We start from the raw sequence: 18,079 nt of genomic DNA on the forward strand, positions 1-18,079 counted from the left end.
GAAATACTACTATTTGCAGCAACATGGATGCAACTAGAGAGTAGCATACTAACCGAAGTAAGTCAGACAGAGAAAAACAAACGCCACAGGATATCACTTATATGTGGAATCTAAAAATGTAGCTCGACAACCCTGAACATTCACTGGAAGGACTGGTGCTGAAGCTGAAGCTCCAGTACTTTGGCCACCTGATGCAAAGAGCCAATTCATTGGAAAAGACCCTGATGCTGGGAAAGATTGAAGGCAAGAACAGAAGGGGATGACAGAGGATGAGACGGTCTGATGGCATCACCGACTCGAGGGACAGGAGTTTGAGCAGGCTCGGGGAGTTGGTGATGGACAGGGAATACCTGGTGTGCTGCACTCCATGGGGTCTTAAATAGTCGGATACAACTTCGTGACTGAAGAACAAACAGAAACAGCCTCACAGGTGCAGAGAACAGACTTGTGATTGAAAAAGGGGAGGGAGGAAGGAGAGGGATGGACTCGGAGTTTGGGTTGGTAGACACAAATTATTACATTTATTTATTTATTATTTTTAAAAAATATTTATTTATTTGGCTGCATTGGGTCTTAGTTGCAGCACTCAGAATTTTTAATCTGCCACTGCAGCACTTGGGATTTCTTCTTCTTCTTTTTTTTTTTTTTTTTAAGTTGTGGCATGTGGGATCTAATTTCCTGACCAGGGCTTGAACCTGGGCCCTTTGCATTGGGAGCTCAGAGTCTTAGTCACTGGACCTCCTGGGAAGTCCCTGAAAACTATTACAGTTAAAATGGATAAACAAGGTCCTACTGTACAGCACACTAAACTATGCTCAATACCCTGTGATCAACCAAAAAGGAAAAGAATATGAAGAAAGGAACGGACATACACGTGTGACTGAGCCACTTTACTGTACAGCAGAGACTGGCACAACAATGTTTATCAACTATTCTTCAAAAAAAAGTCCTGGGGGTGCTTATTTTATAATCACCCTTATTTTATGGATGAGCAAACTAAGGCTCAAAGAACCCTGACTCACTCAGGATCCACAGCTAAAGTGGAGAGAGTCTCATTAGAACTCAGTCCCCTGGGGTCACTGGAAGCTGCCTAGGGGTGGCACTTTTCAGAGCAGGGGTCAACCCCGGGCTGGAAGTGGGGCCTGTGTGACCTCAGGCTCTCCTTCCCCTACTCAGGGCTGTGGGGTCTCTCCTCAACCTCTCCCACCCCTCAGCCAGCAAAGGGATCAAAGCATGGCATGATGGGGACTGCAGGACTGAGGTTTTGAGAAGCTGTTTACTCTAGGTCTTGAATTTTAAAGAGTTTAAAGTCCAACTTGGACCCTCAGCTCCTGGGATGCCTGTAACCATGGCAGCAGCTCACGAACAATAGCAAATATTTGCTGATTGAGAGAGAGAGAGAGAGAGAAAGAGAGAGAGCCAGGTAGGGAGGGAAACAGGGAACAGGGCTTTGTCCCAGGTGCCCATAGATGGCCTGGGGGCTGTCCCCAGGGGGCACGCAGATGCTTCCAGTAATAACTCCTCTACCGAGGGGGGCACATGCCCCATCTCTGGCCCATCCCCTGGGTTTCTGCTTGAAACTTGCCTTCAGGACAGCATGTCCAGGGCCAGATTCTGGGTGGGCCTCTGCACTAATAAGTTCCTTGTTTTTCTCAAGCCTCAGTTTTTTCATCTGTAAAATGGGAATAACAGACTTGTCTGCCTTTTTAGGGAAAGTCAGGTAGCTTAACTAAAGGTCAGCTGCCCTGGAGCATCATCATGAGGAACTGTTGTAAAGACCACCCCCTCAGTTGGATTCCAGATTGAAGAGATGTCAGGAGCTCCAGGCCACTGTCCAGGTGGCCCAGAGAGGAGTAGGGGCTTGCTCAAGGACACACAGCAAGAGCAGCTGGACCCAGAAGCCAGCCACCCAGGCCTACTGTCATCTGAGGCCAGGAGGCCCTCCCCGACCAGCTGTCACCAGCTGAGAGGCTGTGAACAATGGCTGTCGGGCGCTTCCTTGCGGACATGCTTGTGGCTTAACTGGAATCTGGGTCAGGGCCTGGACAGTGTCTCAGCAGAGAGAAGCCAGGGAAGCAGACTCTGAGCTGCTGAGAAGGGGTTCAGCGTTCCCTATAGAAACCTGCAGAAGGAATCAGGGCTCTCCGCACAGGCCAGCCCCCTCACCTGGGGTTTCCAGGTCAGTTGCCTCATGTACACACCTTGATTTGTAAATAGGCCAATATTTTAAGTTACATTCTAGTGAAAAAAAAAAAAAGATTGGCCTCCCTGGCGGCTCAGTGGTAAAGAATTCACCTGCCAAGGAGACGTGAGTTCGATCCTTGGGTCAGAAAGATGCCCTGGAGAAGGAAATGGCTCCCACTCCAGTATTCTTGCCTAGAGAATCCCACAGGCAGAGGAACCTGCTGTGCTACAGTCCATGGGGTCGCAAAGAGCCGGGCATGACTTAGCAACAAAACAACACAAAAAACCCCAAAAAGGTTACATCATATTATTAAGAGAAGAAGGTGTACAGACCAAGCACACAGAATGTACTAAAGGCCTGGAATTGAATCTTAGCTGTTTTAGAAATTTGGGGCCTCAGTCTCCCCACAGGTAAGCAGGGCCCAAGCTGGGAGCCAGTCTGAATGTTCTCAGGAGACACTGCTCTGAAAGTTTCCTCGGAGCCCTCTCCACTCGCCCTTCTCTCTCGGCTGGAAGCAAGAATATATTTATTTATTCCATTTTCCTATGTCTTGCACTGGAAACTCCTAAAATAGAACAGGAGGTGGGGCCATGAGTAGAGGTCCCTGGGCTCTGAAAGCTCCTCTCTGAGGGACCACAGGCACCTGGGACTCTGTCCACGAGGTCGGAGGTGAGGGCGGGTGGAGGTGGGGGTGTTACCTGAGCTCAACCCGCCACACCCACGCTGCGCAGACCTGTCCTGGGTCCAAGAGGATGGGATCTTTTTGGTTGCAAACTATGGCCAAGCCATACCTCGATTCTTCTGCTTTGCCAGAGGCCCTGGTTTCTAACGGGTGGCTTGGGAACCAGCGCTGCTGCCCTGGGGAAAATGACGGGTGTGTCTGCAGCAACAGGGTGGCCCTGGTCCCCGGGGGTAGAAAGACAAAGACGGCGGGGAAGGAGCTGGGCGTGCCCTTGTCTCCAGGGGGCGAGGCCAACCTCCGGGGGCGTGGCTGACCCCAGGGGCCACCCCCTGCAACCGACGGCCTATCGGGCAGTTCAAAACAGCAGGGACTCCAAGGGCTCATAGTGCCTGTTCCCAAAGGAAGGACTTCGGAGAACTCCCCCCACAGTCTGATTCATTGCCCTTCGGGGGGCACACAGATACCACTCAGTCATTCCACTGTCCCTAGACAGGGATGCCTGGCCTGCTGTAGTCCATGGAGTCACAAAGAGTCAGACAGGACTTAGTGACGGAACAACAGCAAGAGACAGGCAGGAACCCAGGCGCCCTGCCTTGGGGGCATGGAGTCTTGGGCAGTGGACCACCAGGGAAGTTCCTGAACAAACATTTCTTAAATAGAGCTGTTGGTTGTTGGTACACAATTTATGATTACTTCTTAAACTGGGCCTATGCATTACATGTCTGTTATATACACGGTATCTGATGACAAATAGCCTTCAAAGAAAGGAAACGCAGTATTTCTTGCCAGTCCTGAGTCTTGAGCCAAGATACAGATCCTTCATGACCCATGCCACTCCCTTAAGCACAGAAAGCCAGGGTTTGGGGTGCATTATTCCCGCAGGACCTGGTCTCTGGTATATGATGAGTGACAAGGAAACGTCAATCTACCCACAAGCTTTAGTCTTCTGTGTTTTATTTCTGCTTGAACAAGGTTTTAAAATGTGCTCATGAATATTTGCACTGACAACTACAGAGACCAGGACTACTGCTTTGTAGAGAGAAGTAAAACCGTCCGGTAAATTTGCCTAGTGCTTCCTGGAGAAAACAATGGGAAGCCAGCAGCCTGTCAAGGCCAAAGTCACATAACCAAAGACGCGCAGTCCTGGCCTTGACAGGCTGCCTTGTTATGTTGAAGTCCCCGGTAACAACCAAATCGCTTCCATGCGACTGCGCAACACCAACCGCAGGCAGTCAACTGGTGGTCCTCTGAGCCATCGAGGTTGAGGTCAATCGCCGCGCTGGTTCGTTCGCAGCTGAATGTGGAGCAAGGAATCATTAAGGAGGAAGACCCCCGTGGAAAATGCCCAGCCCCCAGCACTGACCGTCTACAGCCTTTTTTTGGCTGTGCCAAGTCTCAGCTGTGGCAGGGGACCTTTGACCTTTGTTGCACCATGCGGGATCTTTGGTTGTGGCAGAGGTCAGTGTTCTGGAAGGAGTACTTTGGTCCCATGTTCTGGATTCAGAGTTTCTCCAACTGCAGGAAGGAAATTATCTGACTCAGCAGGGGTTCAAAACCCTGATGCAAAGGTTTGCTCCTGGAAGAGGCCATGTCAGGGAATCAGGTAAGGTGAGCCCAGTGCCTAGCATGGGTAAGAAATAAGAAAACTCCTCAGTGCCGTTCAGGGGGAGATCTGAGTAGCTGCTGGTTTCATCATGAAGGAGCTTCCAAATAAACCACTCTCCACCTGATCTCAGCACTCTGGATTCCACGGGCCCCCAAGCAAGGAATCTGGCCCAATTTCATGTTCCGCCCAACACGAATGATCGAGTTCCTGCCAAGTCATAATACACAACATTGAAAGTGGACTCCAGGGACCTCAGTGACCCAGGGATGAGCTTGGTTTTAGAAGTCACGGCTTCCATTGCAGCCTCATTATCGAGTACACCCAGCACACGGTGTCGTTTGGTTCCAAGACTGGACTCTGCTCCCTTAAAATAGACATTCGGGTATTTCCACTTGGGAAAGGGACAAACTGAGTTATACTCTGCAGCTACTGAAATGGAATAAAGATACAAAGTAGAAAGTGCTCGTGAGGGGGGGCATTCCTGACCTTGGGGGAGATGAGGAAAAATACTGACACGCCTGCCAGGGCCAGTGGACACAGAGAGAGGCACCGGCAGGGCATGTTGGCACTAGGTTTCCTCAGAGCCAAAAGCCAGAAGGCGGGGGTGGGAGTGGAGGGACCTTCAGAGTCACAGGCTGGCTTGGGTCCCAGCTCCGCCCTGGGTCAGTTGTGTGTTCCCAAAGTCACTGTTTTAATTGTTCCACGTATTCACCTGTCAATTGGGGTGAACTCTTATAAGGGGTTGTGAATAGGATTAAATGAGGTTTTATGGCAGAGCATACACAGAGCGGGCTTCCTGGGTGGCTCAGTGGTAAAGAACCCATCTGTCAATGCCAGAGACGTGCGTTCGACCCCTGGGTCAGGAAGATCCCCTGGAGAAGGAAATGGCAACCCTCTCTGGTATTCTTGCCTGGGAAATCCCACGGACAGAGGAGCCTGGAGGGCTACAGTCCACAGGGTCGCAAAGAGTTGGACACAATTTAGCGACTAAACAAGAACAATACACAGAGTAGATGCTGAACAGGAGTCCCATCTAGGGCAGGGTCATCAAGTGATGCCAGATTCCCAGCTGAGATGACAGGGACAGGCTGGGGACAGAGAGACTGGGTGGGGCCTGCAATGCATCCCCAGACTGAGCCTGGCTGGGGCTGGGGAGGCGAGGGCAGCCCAGCACCACACCCTCCCCCAGCCATTCTCCACTCCCCTGGGGCTGCCCACTGGGGCCCAGCCCAGGCAGACCAGAGAAGCTAGCCTTCTGCCAGAGGTCGCGAAGCCCCAACGCTCCCTGCCCTCAGCCCCAGACATGGAGAAAGCAGAGACCGGGGCTGTCTTCCAGTGCATTTTAATCAAAATTCCATCATCAGAAGAGTTCTTGTAGCATACAGTGTTAGGATGGGCATGTCAGCTTGGTCCTACAAATGGAACATTCACAGATTTGCACTTTGAACATGTATGAAAAATAAAATATATAATATTTAGCTGTATAAATTTCCCCACTGAACCACGTCTATCTTTTAAAATAAATGATGACCTCTGTCCAATAAACTAAGCAGCCTGGAGTCACTGAGCAGGCACCAGCCCGACGACATCCGTTTCCTGAAGAAGTTCTGGGGGAAATAGTGGAGACAGTCGGATGCTCACAGGAATCCACGCGAATTAAACTGAGCACGTGCCTCACAGTGGGGCGAGACGTCAAAAGGCCGGGATCGGGTTAATGGCTGCTCTTTTCTATTTTGGGGGGGTGGTGGTTAAAAAAATAAATTCCCCAAACCACATGGCATGGTTGTAAAAGCTGCAACTGAACTTTTGGCACCAGTGGGAAAAAGACACCTTTCAAAGCCAGCCAGGATTCCGCCAAAGTGCAGGTCAGAAGGCAAGCTGACAGAGGGCAGGGAGACAGTGGCCCGGGCCCTTCTGTGTCCAGGGTTCCCGCTCACAGCCCCCTCCCTGGAGCCATGGACGTGCCCCTCTCCTCGGAGATCAGTCAGGGCAGTGTCCGGACAGCCTGCCTTCCTCTGCAAGCTCAGGAGTTCCTGGGACAGAAAGATTCACAGCGTAAAGAACACCAAGAGAAAGGCCATTTTTTAGGGGGTGAGGGGGAGAAGGGAGGGGCTTCGCTGCGTGCTCAGCTGACAGCAAGGGTATATGCGACACACAAGGGACACAGCCACTCCGGCAGGACGACGCGCAGCCTTCGAAGGGGACGGACAGACAGCACACACGGAACACCAGGGATCCGTGAGAGCAGGCAGGGTTGGGGCGCGCCAGCGTTTACAGGGGTTCTGAGCAGGAGTCAGGAATCCGTCCACCTGCGGCTCAGGGCTTCCTCCCCACCCCAAACCAACAAAATCGTGGTTCGGAACAGATAAGCTGGTGACAGATGCCGCCACAGAGCCTCAGGCTTAGAGATGCTCTGGGAGGGGGCTTTGGGGGACCCCGCCCACTGTGGCAGGAGGTTAGCACGCAGTTCCACTGGGGGCGTGAGGGGAACGGCCCGGCCCCTGCCTCTTGGACAGAGGGGCGGGTGGCTACAAGTCAAGGAGACGCTCCTCGCAGGTCTCCACCGGCCACTTGGAAGCCCCTCCGAACACGTCCACGTTGTTGTCCACCCAGGGGATGATGTTGCCCGGCATATTCGTGGAGCAGTTGGCGATGTTGATGATCTCCTGTGCGCGGAGGACGCGGTCCCAGATGTTGAACTGGCTGAGCTCCCCGACAAATGCCTGCGTGGCGTCGAACCTGCCGCCGACCGTGTCCTGGGGAAGGGGGACGGAGAGAGTGGGCGCAGGCTCGGGGCGGACGTGTCTGTCCCCTCTCCCAGGCGTGTGACCCCTGGCGGGGGAGCGCCAGCTTGGAAGGGACGTGGGGCAGGGGCGGACTCCCCTGACTCAGATGGCACTCAGATGGCACCCCGTGACCACTGAGTCCTGCTGCTTCCAAAGCTTTAGGGCTCGTGAGGCCAGGGAGAGGGCGTGGCTCAAACCACCCCTTTACGGAGGGGAGACTAATGAGAGAGACCCTCCAAGGCCCCGGAGCTGGAACGGGACCCGGGTCGCTCGACTCCCAGCCCCTCCCAGGGGAGAAGTAACAGGGAAGTGTGTGTGGGGGTGGGGTGTGGAGAGCACCAAGAGCCCCAACTCAAGGCCCCCCAGAGGACCGGGGTCTCTTCCCTTGACTTCCACCAGCAAACCCCAAACAAGGGCTGAGATGTGAACTCTTCTCTGCCCTCCGCTCCAGGGGCGAGCTTTCTGAGGGCAGCCTCTGAGCCCCTGACCCATCTCAACCACAGATGTGGTTCCCCAGGTGGCCGTGCTGGGGATCAAGGTCATGACCCTGAGCCAGGAGCCCCTGGAAGATGCCAGTACCAGCCAGGGCCCAGCATCCCGAGTCAATATAGTGGCAGGCAGAGGCCAAAGGGCCAGAGCTGGCCCGGGGTCCCTGGGGACACTCCTGCCTGTGTTGGACAGACTCCACTCTAGAATCTACAGAACTCACCACATCAACCTGGTCCCTGCTAGGAAGGGCAGGACGTGCCCCCATCCCCGCCCTCGCCCCCTCAGGCCACAGGACAGCCCGAGCTAGGCCGGCGGGGACCCCAGGTGTCCAGCCTGGTGGTCATGCCGTAGTGACCAAGGCCAGGTCCGGCAGGCAGGAGGCTGGGCGGGGCCCCAGGCAGGGAGACAGCCGTGTGCTGCGTGGCCAGCCGCCACACTCACCTGCTCCTGCCCGAGGATGAGCACACCGCCTGGCTTGATGGGGTGCCACGGGGCCAGGTTCTCCCCAGTGCCCAGCTTCTCCCCATCCTGGAAGGCCTCCCACATACCGTCCCGCGTCGTCCAGGTGACACAGATGTGGTGCCACTTGCCGTCACTGACAAACAGGGGCAGCTGGGCGACCTGAGGGTGGCAACGTGCAGGTAAGGGCCCCTCAGGGTTCCCAGGAGTCGGACCTGGGGGGACTGGAGGCCCTGAGCCCACTGCCGCTCTCACTGGGGACGGGGGGTCCCTTCTGATCTCCCCCTCTCTGCTCTGTGGGCAACATGCCCAACCCTGCCAGCTCACAGGGACGCTTGGACTGGAGACACCATATATGTCACAGACTCTTAAGGGGAAAGGGGCAGCCTGGGTACAAGCCCCTGACCCCGGGGCGGGGCCTGCTCTCCACTGGACACGCTTGGATCCTGGCTTGGCTGAAGGTCTGGGATACTGTGCAGACCAAGCAGATGAGATGGACAGCTCCCTGCTCCTATGCTTGTTCTGAATACCTCTCGCTGGAGAACCCAAAGGGAAGTCAGAGCTCTACCGGGCAACTTCTTTGGAAAACAGTCAGACAAGGCATCTACACTCTGCTAGTAGGGTCCCAACAGCCATCGCGACACTTAGGGATCTACGTGTGCGTGTGTCCCCCTGGGCAGGCCACCTATCATTATGTGTGAGCGTGGCAGGGAGGGTAGGAGTGCACACAGGGCCTTTCCGCCCCATACCATTCTCCCTGAGGTCCTGTAAGTCCTCTACAGACCAGCTCTGCTGTCAAGCATCATGTTGTTACTGTTGGTGTCCTAGCAACCCGGAGCTCCCTCCCAGGAATTGGCTGTTTACACGACATCGAAACCGAGAGGAAAACAAAGCTCTCGGCTCTGCTTCGTCCAAGCGCGTTATTTAGAACAATTAATCCCCAGCTCAAGGACGTGGTCACTGCCGGAAGGAGCCCCTCAGGTGGATTATGTAGCATTTCCCACTTAACTCCAGCCAGAGCAGTTCAGTAGAGACAGGCAGGGTGGGGGCCGAGTGCCCGGTGAGCCCTCCAAGGCTGTGCAACCATCCACCACTCAGCCCCAGGAAGGAGGATGTGAGGCTGCCTGTTGGGTGATGTGCAGCCCGCCTTACATTTAAGTGAGGCTGCAGGAGGGTCCCACAGATGCCCAGAGCTGATCTCTTAAGGAGACCACATTCCTGAATGTCAAAATAAGCCAGTCTATCAAAAAGGGACATTTACTCTGGAAAAGGCAGGACTGGAGGGACGGGAGACAGATGGGTAGTTGCCACAGGCTGGGGTGGGAGCAGGAGGTGATTATAAAAGGGAATGAAAATCAACACAGCATTGTAAAGCAATTATCTTCCAATCTAAAAAAGGGCAAGAAGGAAATCTGGGGAAAGAGGAAACTGTTTTATATTTTAATTTTGGTGGTTACACAGTTATGCATTTGTCAAAACTGGTTGAACTAAAAAGTATAAATTCTACTGTATGTAAATGTATTTCAAGCGCCCCCCTGCCAACCCGCTGAAAGACATGCTCATGAGAAATATCACACAATCGCACACACATACACACACACCCTCCCCTATTCCTGGGGAACTGCCCTGACTCACTGGCCTGAGGGCCCCTGAAAACTCAGGCTGTCCCGAGCAGGCCCAGTTCATTCTGATCCTTCATGGCCTCTGTGCCTGGACCCTCCGCGGCTTCGTGGTGGGAGTCACCACTTGGATCCCCACAAGCTACAGCTGCCTGGCCCCCTGCCCCCTGCCTGGTCACCTGCCCAGAGTGGGACTGAGTGAGAGGACAGCCTTGTGGTCAGATGTCAGACTTCCTGCAACATCCCAACCTTGGTGGCCACGGGGATGGGGGGAGGATGGGGGCCGTCCCAGTGGGCTCACCTTGTCATTGATGAGCAGCTCGATGGGGTTGTTGCCCCACTCAATCAGCACGATCTCGTTGGCTTGCCCGGGCACTGCGTAAGAGAACGGGGTGCCAATGCCCGGCGAGGCGCTGGACCGCAACCACAGGCAGATGGTGAAGGCATACAGCTCAGGCAGCGTCTTCTTGATCTTCCCGTACAGGTAGTTTGTGCGGAGGGGCAGGGACACTTTGAATGCATCCGGCGACTTGAAAGCACTGTTGCCTGGGGGCGGGCAGGATAGGGAGGAGGGGTTGACAGCGTGTGAGCGCCTCCCTCTCTCCCCACAACCAGCACAGCCAGAGCAGCAGTTGACTTGGACCCCCTCCCTGCAAGCAGGTCCCCCAAGCACAGCGCACCTGCTACAGACTGGCTGCTGTCCAAGGTGCTGAAGTGGGAAACAGGCACATCCTTGCTCTTGGAAGCTCGAGGAAGGGGGAAAAGGCACGCTGGATTTAACCTTCTGGTTAAACTAAGCCAAAAAACCCTTCCTCAGCCATGTCCTGTTGCCTCTGCTGTTTCCTAGAAATCTCGGCCCCTTCAGCAGGGCTGGGCAGGTGCCTGCTGGACTTGGGTTTGGAGGTGGGACCCCAGCGCCCCATAAACACTCATCCACCAACGAGTCCATGTCACTTCTCCCCCAGAAGAATCACCAACACCCGAGGTAAAGGAGTCAGGCACCCATGACTCGACACTACAGCTGAACTCAGAAGTGGCTTTTGGACTAAATCCCTGAGTGAATTGCTTTGCTCAGGACCTGCCCTTCCCTCCTTGAGAGAAAACCAAGTTTACTGACCCATTTCCAGCAGGAGGCAGAGACCCCTGACCCACTGAGGTGAGCCCACCTGCCCTGAGTCTTGATCTCTTGGGGCCTACCTGGGGCTGTCCCCAAGCATGTGGCGCTTCCGAAACCTTTGGCAAACAACTGAAACTCTTAAATAGATCTAAGTCATTTTCTGTACAGTTTTGGTTGAAGCTCAAAATTAACAACATCATAACTAAACACACAGAGGACAAGCCCCTGCGTGCTCATCACAGATCCCAGCGTTTGCAGGGGACTGCAGACTCTGCACCGTCACAGCAAAAACTTCTCTCTCGTTGGGGACCAGATGCTGCCGGGGAAGGAACCTAAATGCCCGTCACTCCTTCAACAAGTATTTATTAAGCACTGACGAGGGGCCAGAGGATCCTCATTTCCGTTAAAGACAGGCAGGCTCTCTCGGCCTGGAACCACACTGCCTGTGTCACTAGTGGGTGAAACCTGCTCCTTCCTTGCCCTGCTCTGTAGAATAGGAGCCAGAATGGATGAACCATTCTCCACCAGGAGCCCCCAGTTTCATTTTTTTAGAAAAGATTTTTGATGTGGGCCATTTTTAAAGCCTTTATTGAGTTTGTTACAATAATGTTTCTGTGTTTTATGTTTTGGTTTTTTGGCCATGAGTCATGTGGGATTTTAGCTCCCCCAACCAGGGATTGAACCTGCACTGCCTGCATTGGAAAGCAAAGTCTTAACTGCTGGACTGCCAGGGAAGTCCCACCCCAGACCCATTTTCTGCCACAGTGAGGAGCACAGACACGTGAGAGAAGCCCTTTGGTGCCACAGCTCACACGCCACCCAAGGCCCTTCCACCATGGAAGGCTGCAGGGCCCACCATCACCCTTCCAACCTCTCTGCAATGGGCAGTGTAGAAACATCAGAGTCTAAGCTTCACATGTAGTATTTCTTTCTATCTGCTGACTATGCAGTCTTACCCCATTCCCCCCTGACCTCCTAAGGCTGCAGAGCACTGAGAGAGGGGTGGGAAGACCTCATTGCCTGGGGAAGCTGAGGGTAGGGCCAGGCCAGAGGTTATGCTGAGATGGGCCCCCTGTGAGGCTGAAGCAAAGCTGAGAGACCCAGAAAGTCCTGGATCCCTGATTTTGCAAATTGTACAGTGGCAGCACCAAGGCTCAGAGAAGGGCGCCAACTTACCTCAGGTCACACAGCCCGCAAATGACAGAGCCAGGAACGGAAGTTGCACTTCCCAAGACAGGCAGCTGCAAATACTTAACGTGCAAATGCTTGTGTTTTCATGAGATGTGATTATCTAATAGAGAGAAATGGCTTCTCTCCTTGCAGGTGGGCAGGCTTGCTAATTTGATCAGGCTCGGGGTCAGTAATATCGTTAGCCCAGTGATAACAGATTGGTTCCATCAGGGCTGGGAGAGCCGAGGGGTGGTCATACCCTGAAAGCCAGCGCCCGCTATTCATATAAAACAGCTTGGAGGTTCAGAGGAAACTTAGTTAAAACCAATTAAGGAATTAAAGCGCCTGACCGATAAATCAGAGACCGCAGGTGGCCGACAAGCCAAGGATTGGGAGCAGCCTGGGGCTAAGAGACAAGGGTCCCAGTGTTTACTTCCGCTCTGAGCTGGGCTCTGCCTGGCTGGAACGCCCGGAGTCCAGAGGCCCCCACAGATGAGCAGGTCTCCCAGTAAAGAAAAGGAGCACCCTTGGAACCTGGGCGGCAGGAGCACCCACACGCAGGTTGGAAGCTCAGCACTGGGCTAGGAGGAGCCTCCCACCCAGCAGGGCTGAGGCCCACGTGCCGCTCCAGGCTGCAGCCTCCGTGACTCTGGTCCTTGGGGGTTGCCGCCTAACATCACCCCAACTCTGCAGTCTGCCGGCCACGTGAATGCGGGTGTCACTCAGCTCTGACTCAGTCCCTCATCTCACTAAATCCCATCTCACTGGGTTGTCGCGGGGATTACAGAAGACAGAACGTGGAGCTCAGAACCCGGCACCTGGCGCAGAACAGGCACTTAACAGGCAGGAAATGGTGCACCGAAGGCCAGAGAACCCCGAGGGCCCCCCTCTATGTGTGGTTGAGGTCCGTCTCCCCTGGGCTCAGCAGGATGCTTCTAAGGAACACAGTGTGCTTGGAAGGAACACACTCATGGTACATTTGGGGGCTGGCAGCTTACGTCTCTGCTCACACCTGTCACGTACATGACAGACAAGAGAACTGCTCAGAAGACAGATGATCACCTTCCTCAAAGACTCACCCCAGGGCTGGGTGGAGCACACAGGATTCTAGAGCTCTCATCCAGTGGTCGAGAGGCAGCGGACCCTGAGCCACTGCTCACTGCCAGGGTCTGCAGGCTCTGCAAGAATGGCCCTGTCCTTGGGGAGTCCAGCTCTCGTCTGGACACGGACCTCCCCTCTGTGCCAGGTGAGCTTGGCGGGCTTTCCACAGCACCCAAGAGTGTGGGTACAGGAATCAGACTGGCTGAGGTAAGCCCTGACTGTGGCTTTCTGGCTGCGAACAGACACACCAAGGTTGGGAGGGAGAGTCACAAAGGGGCAGCCCCTGGGTGGCCAAAGCCATGATGAAGGAGTTTGGAGGAAGCCATGTAAAACTCAGAACTGCCCTGGAGTCAGAACAAGATGGGGAGGGGCAGGGTTGTGTGCCTGTTGCCGTCCATTAGCTGGTGGCCTGGGCCCCACCTTGACCCCCTCTCCCTGAGACAGATGACAGGTCTAGCTGAGACCCTCGGAGCACTCTTTCTCATCTATGAAATGGGTATAACAAGAGTCCTGTCTCCACACTCGAACTCAGTAGACCTCTACTAACCCGCTTCTATTAACTCACTTCCTCGTAGCAACTCAGCCACCAGGCCAAGCGAGGTACACGGCCTCCGAGGTCTCTGGCAAAGCCCTCCCCTCACTCTGCAGCCACCCGCTCCCGTCAAGATACTGAGTAACTGCAGTGTGCCCGCTCCCTTGGCCTGCAGGTCCCATGAGGGCGAAGCTGGGCAAGGGAAGGTGAGCCACCCATCCCTGGCCCCAATGGTGCCTTCCTCTCCTCCTGCCCGGTGACAGAGAGCTAAGTTGCAGCTGCTCTGCCTTTGGGGAAGGCCTTTGAGACCTAAGGAGCTTCCTGAGGTCACCCAGCAACGGAGGTGAGGCAGAGAGGACTTTTTCAAACTCAAGAATCCAAGTGCAACAATAATGGTAAGGCAGGAAGCATAGGCTTTCCTGGAAGAAGAGAGCAGGAAAGGGATGAAGGAACCCTTTGACTTTGGGGATGCTGCTGAAAAAACGACTAAATCAAATGGAACAGAAACACCCTTTCCCTGGATGCCTCCATCTGGCCCAGCTGAGCTGATGCGGCTGGAAGAGTACGCGGACATTCTGCCACTGGACATTCACCTGCCAGTTCATACAACTGAGTCATCAGAAGCTGCCCTTGTCGGGTTAGTGCATTTGAAAGGTTATAATCCTATACCCACAACCAGCAAACTTCACACCCAGCACAGTCTGAATGACCTAGGGCCCTTGATCCCTTCCCTTCCTGTTTCCTGTGGGAGAAACTCACCCACCAGAATCTGAGCAGAGAAGAGAAAGAGACTCAGAGTCCGCTGCAGGGTCTAGTTAAGAAGGGACTGAAATGCCTGCATGGCAGGAGGTCAGGAATCAGACTGGACGAGCGGATCCTGAGTGTCTTGCTTTTTCATGGACAATGCCAGTGGGGCTGGGGATGGGGTTAATTCCAGAGACGGCTGTTGTCAGTCACTGCGACTGTTTGCTCAAACAGCCAGGAACCACCAGGCAGGCAGGGCCACAATCACTGCTGAAAACGGGGTGTGAGCATCGGTGATGAAAACCAGGACCCTCCCAGCCGCTAGCAGCGCCCCCTCCATCTCCACTGAGTCTCTGACCAGTGCCTACAGGGCGAAGTCTTTGTGCACCACGAGATGACTCAGGTTGAAACAGCAACACCTGGCCTGAGAGGTGAGAGGCAGGAGGGAGAGGCGGGCTGCGGCTGGGATGGTAAGCAGTCAGGTGGTTTTCTGCCTCCAGCATTGGAGGATCAGAGGTGAGGACGGGAGAGCAGTCTCAGAACCGGGCAAACTCAGGAGCAGAGCTCCCCGCCAAGAGTGACCAGGCAGGGGTCTAGCAGTGACCACTCCCTCAGGGGCCCAAGTGGCCGTGTCTGTCAGGGGGCAAGATGGCAGTGCCGCGGGCTCCTCCGGGCCTGCCCTCCCTTGCTCTGAGCCCCGCTTCACCCCCTTACACGGCAGCCAAGTACCGAGACGATGGGCTGGGGCGGGGGGGGGGGGGGGGCGCGCGGGGGGGGGGAGGGGGGGGGGGTGGAGAGGCGGCTGATGGACGGCCGCCAGGGGGCGGCAGAGACACCAGCCCAGCGCTCACCTCGCTCCAGCTCGGTCACCCTCTGCAGCAGCGCGTTCAGGGCGCTCTCGGTCTTCTGGCGGTGAGCCGAGGTCTCATTGTGGAGCAGGGACTTCTCGTCCTCCAGCTCGGCCACCTTGCGCAGCAGCTGTCTCTCCAGCTCCCCCAGCCGCCGCTGGAGCACCTCCCGAAAGTCGCCGGGCAGCACCGCGTTGGACACGTTCGCTCGGAGCTGGTGCTTTCGGTGGTGGAGGGAAGGGGGCAGGGGGCACAGGCGGGAGAAGTATTAGGGCCAGTTTAAAAACGAACTGTGAAATGGAGCTCTAATGGCCCCCACCACAAAGGGAGAAGCTTCCCAAATGGGAATATTAAATCGTGCCAATGGCGGCAACGGGAGCATTTCACTCATTTGTGTGTGTGTGTGTGTGTGTGTGTGTGTGTGTGTGTGTGTGTGTGTGTGTGTGTGGGGGGGACGGGGTACGGAAAGGATTTCAAAGTCAAACAGCAATTACTCTGCTGCAATATTTTAAATTTAGGAATCTCACTTCCCTTCTCAGGAAGCTGTGTTCCTCCTCTCGCTGAAAAGTCAAAAATTTAACCAACATCTATCATTCCCAAGTAAGGGCCAAAATACAGCTAGGATTTTTTTTTTTTTAAAGAGATAAACAAATGGTCCTCAAGGAAGATGAGCTTTCATCTAGCCGCCCCCGCCAACCTCCGCAACCTCCAAGTTCCGGTAGGGCCCAAAAGTGCATGACTATGCTTGCAGAGATGTTACTGGAAAATAAGAACTCTCAAACAGGGCTAGTCTGAATTCCAGGAATCTTTGCTTTTAATGCCGCTTTTAAATCCTCACTTCCTATTTCTTTTATTCCCCTACCATTCTGCTGGCTCTGGAGGATGCCGGCTGCTGTCTAGCCACCAGTCCCTGGCAAGCTGTCTACCCCTCCCTCTAAGTGTTCCAAATTGTAAAACAGATTATAGGATCTGCCTGGGGTTGTTGTTGCATGGGTTAAAATTAGATAATATGCCTGGCGCATATGTAGTGTTCCAGAAACGTTAGCTCTTATTAATCATAATGAATCGAGGGATATACAGATGCTGGAAATACTGTATTTAGCCATCATGCCAGAGGAAACTCTCAAATAATTTTGCAATAATTACCACCTGTAATTGAAATCTAGTTTTGCTAAGAAGTATTTTTGTGAGCGTGTGTAACAGAAACATCCACACTTCTTAAACCGGGCGGAGAGTAAAGATGGAAATTAAATGAAGATTTCTCTCAAAGTTCCAAACTGCAGACACCGTCCGAGAAGGGAAGGTCTCTTCCCCCAGAGCAATCGGGAGGGGCACCCTAGGATCTGCGCGCGCAATTGGGGGACAGCGTCTTTGAAGTTAACCAGCTTAGAGGTGCTCCTGTTGTGAGCCGTGACCCGCCCACGCTCGCCTTCCGCCGAGACCCCGGGGCCTCCGCCTGCTCTGGTCCAGCCGAATTTGATTTATAAAAGGTAACACCGGACGCCCGGGGCTGCTGACCTCCCGCGGAAGGCCCCTGTCCCCTGAGACAAGGACTAGGAGCACGTCCGGCTCGGAGAGACTGGGAGATTTATAAAGAGAGAAAGGGGGCCGTCCCCATTCGCCAGGCTGGACCTCGGGGAGTGAATGGCCCCACAGCTGGCAGGCCTGGCACGGCTGGGTGGGGTGGGCGGGAATTTAACCTTTTCCTTCCAGCAAAGAGGTGGGGAGGAGGGATGCGAGCCACGCAAGTTTCGGAGCCAGACCGAGAGCGCCTCTGACCCCAAACCCAGCTCGCCTGGCGTCCGAGCGCGACCAGGAGGCGGTGTCCCGCGCAGCCCAGAGGCCAGGACCACGCGCCCCTCCTCTGCCCCGCTCCTCGGGGGCGTCCCCCCCCAGGGACCCCGCGCCCTGCTACCTCCAGGCTCTCCAGGCGGTCTTTGAGGGTCTGCAGAGAGCGGCTGAGCTGTTCCACGACGTGGCCGGGGTCCCGCGGCAGATCGCCCATGGTGTCCTTGCCCGAGGCTGCCCGGCCCGGCGCCTTGCCCCCTGCCAGCCCCTCACAGCGCGCCAGCTTGGCCGTGAGCTCGCGGATGGCCTCGCGCTGCGAGCCCAGCGTCTCTTTCTGCTGCACGACGGTCTCACGCAGCTGCAGCACCGCGGCCCGCAGCTCCTCCTCGGGGCTCAGCGCGCCGCCCTGCATGGGCATCGCGGGCAGCGGGCAGCCGGCGCGCGCCGCCTCCGGGGGCAACGCCGTGCACACGAAACGGTTGCTGGGCGCCGGGCCGTCCTGGGCTCCGGCGGCCATGGCGAGCGCCACGCCGGCGGCCAGCAGCGCCAGCATCCCGCCGCTGCCGCCGCGCTCACTCCAGCGTCCGCGGGCGGGCCGGCGAGCGGGCGCCGTCGGGGCGCGCGGCGAGGTACGCCTGCGCGGTGGGCTGCAGCCCGGCTCGCCGCTTGAGGGCAACGTGAGCGCGGGAGCCCGCGGAAGCCGCCCGCCGTCGCGGAAGCCGCGCGCTCCGTCCGGCTCTGCGCTCTAACCCGGCCGGGCCCGCGCGCCCTTTCTTAAGCTGGAAGGGCGGGGGGCCCGGCGCGTGGGGCGCGGCGCCGCGAGCTCTGATTGGCCCAGCCTGGCGCGCGTCACGCAGGGGCGGGGCGGGGCGCCTACTCGCCGAGCGGCGTACTAGCCGGCGGGCGCGTGGGCCAGAGCCGGGGGCGCGAGCCTGGGGCCCGCGGCCCTCAGG

General features: G+C 55.7%; 1 protein-coding gene across 1 annotated transcript; it reads right to left on the reverse strand.

The window, feature by feature from the left end:
• Window positions 1-5,799: 5,799 nt before the first annotated feature.
• NPTX2 (neuronal pentraxin 2) lies at window positions 5,800-17,867 on the reverse strand. Its single transcript, XM_040230860.1, has 5 exons — window positions 17,254-17,867; window positions 15,342-15,558; window positions 10,128-10,372; window positions 8,190-8,369; window positions 5,800-7,229 (listed from the first exon to the last, which is right to left on the reverse strand). The coding sequence occupies exons 1-5, from the start codon at window positions 17,677-17,679 to the stop codon at window positions 7,002-7,004; spliced, it is 1,296 nt and encodes a 431-aa protein (XP_040086794.1). The 5' UTR covers window positions 17,680-17,867; the 3' UTR covers window positions 5,800-7,001.
• Window positions 17,868-18,079: the final 212 nt, after the last annotated feature.

This window comes from Oryx dammah, unplaced genomic scaffold (assembly GCF_014754425.2).
Source record: "Oryx dammah isolate SB20612 unplaced genomic scaffold, SCBI_Odam_1.1 HiC_scaffold_2, whole genome shotgun sequence".
Lineage (NCBI taxonomy): Eukaryota > Metazoa > Chordata > Mammalia > Artiodactyla > Bovidae > Oryx > Oryx dammah.

What these genes read in the sequence shown, in the direction of transcription:
- NPTX2 (XM_040230860.1), bottom strand. Translation starts at nt 17,679, where the DNA reads ATGCTGGCGCTGCTGGCCGCCGGCGTGGCGCTCGCCATGGCCGCCGGA. An exon ending in GGTGACCGAGCTGGAGCGAG is followed by an intron (nt 10,373 to 15,341) that starts GTGAGCGCTGGG and finishes GCCCGCCCCCAG; the next exon opens with GCAACAGTGCTTTCAAGTCG. An exon ending in AGCTGCTCATCAATGACAAG is followed by an intron (nt 8,370 to 10,127) that starts GTGAGCCCACTG and finishes TGCCACCCTCAG; the next exon opens with GTCGCCCAGCTGCCCCTGTT.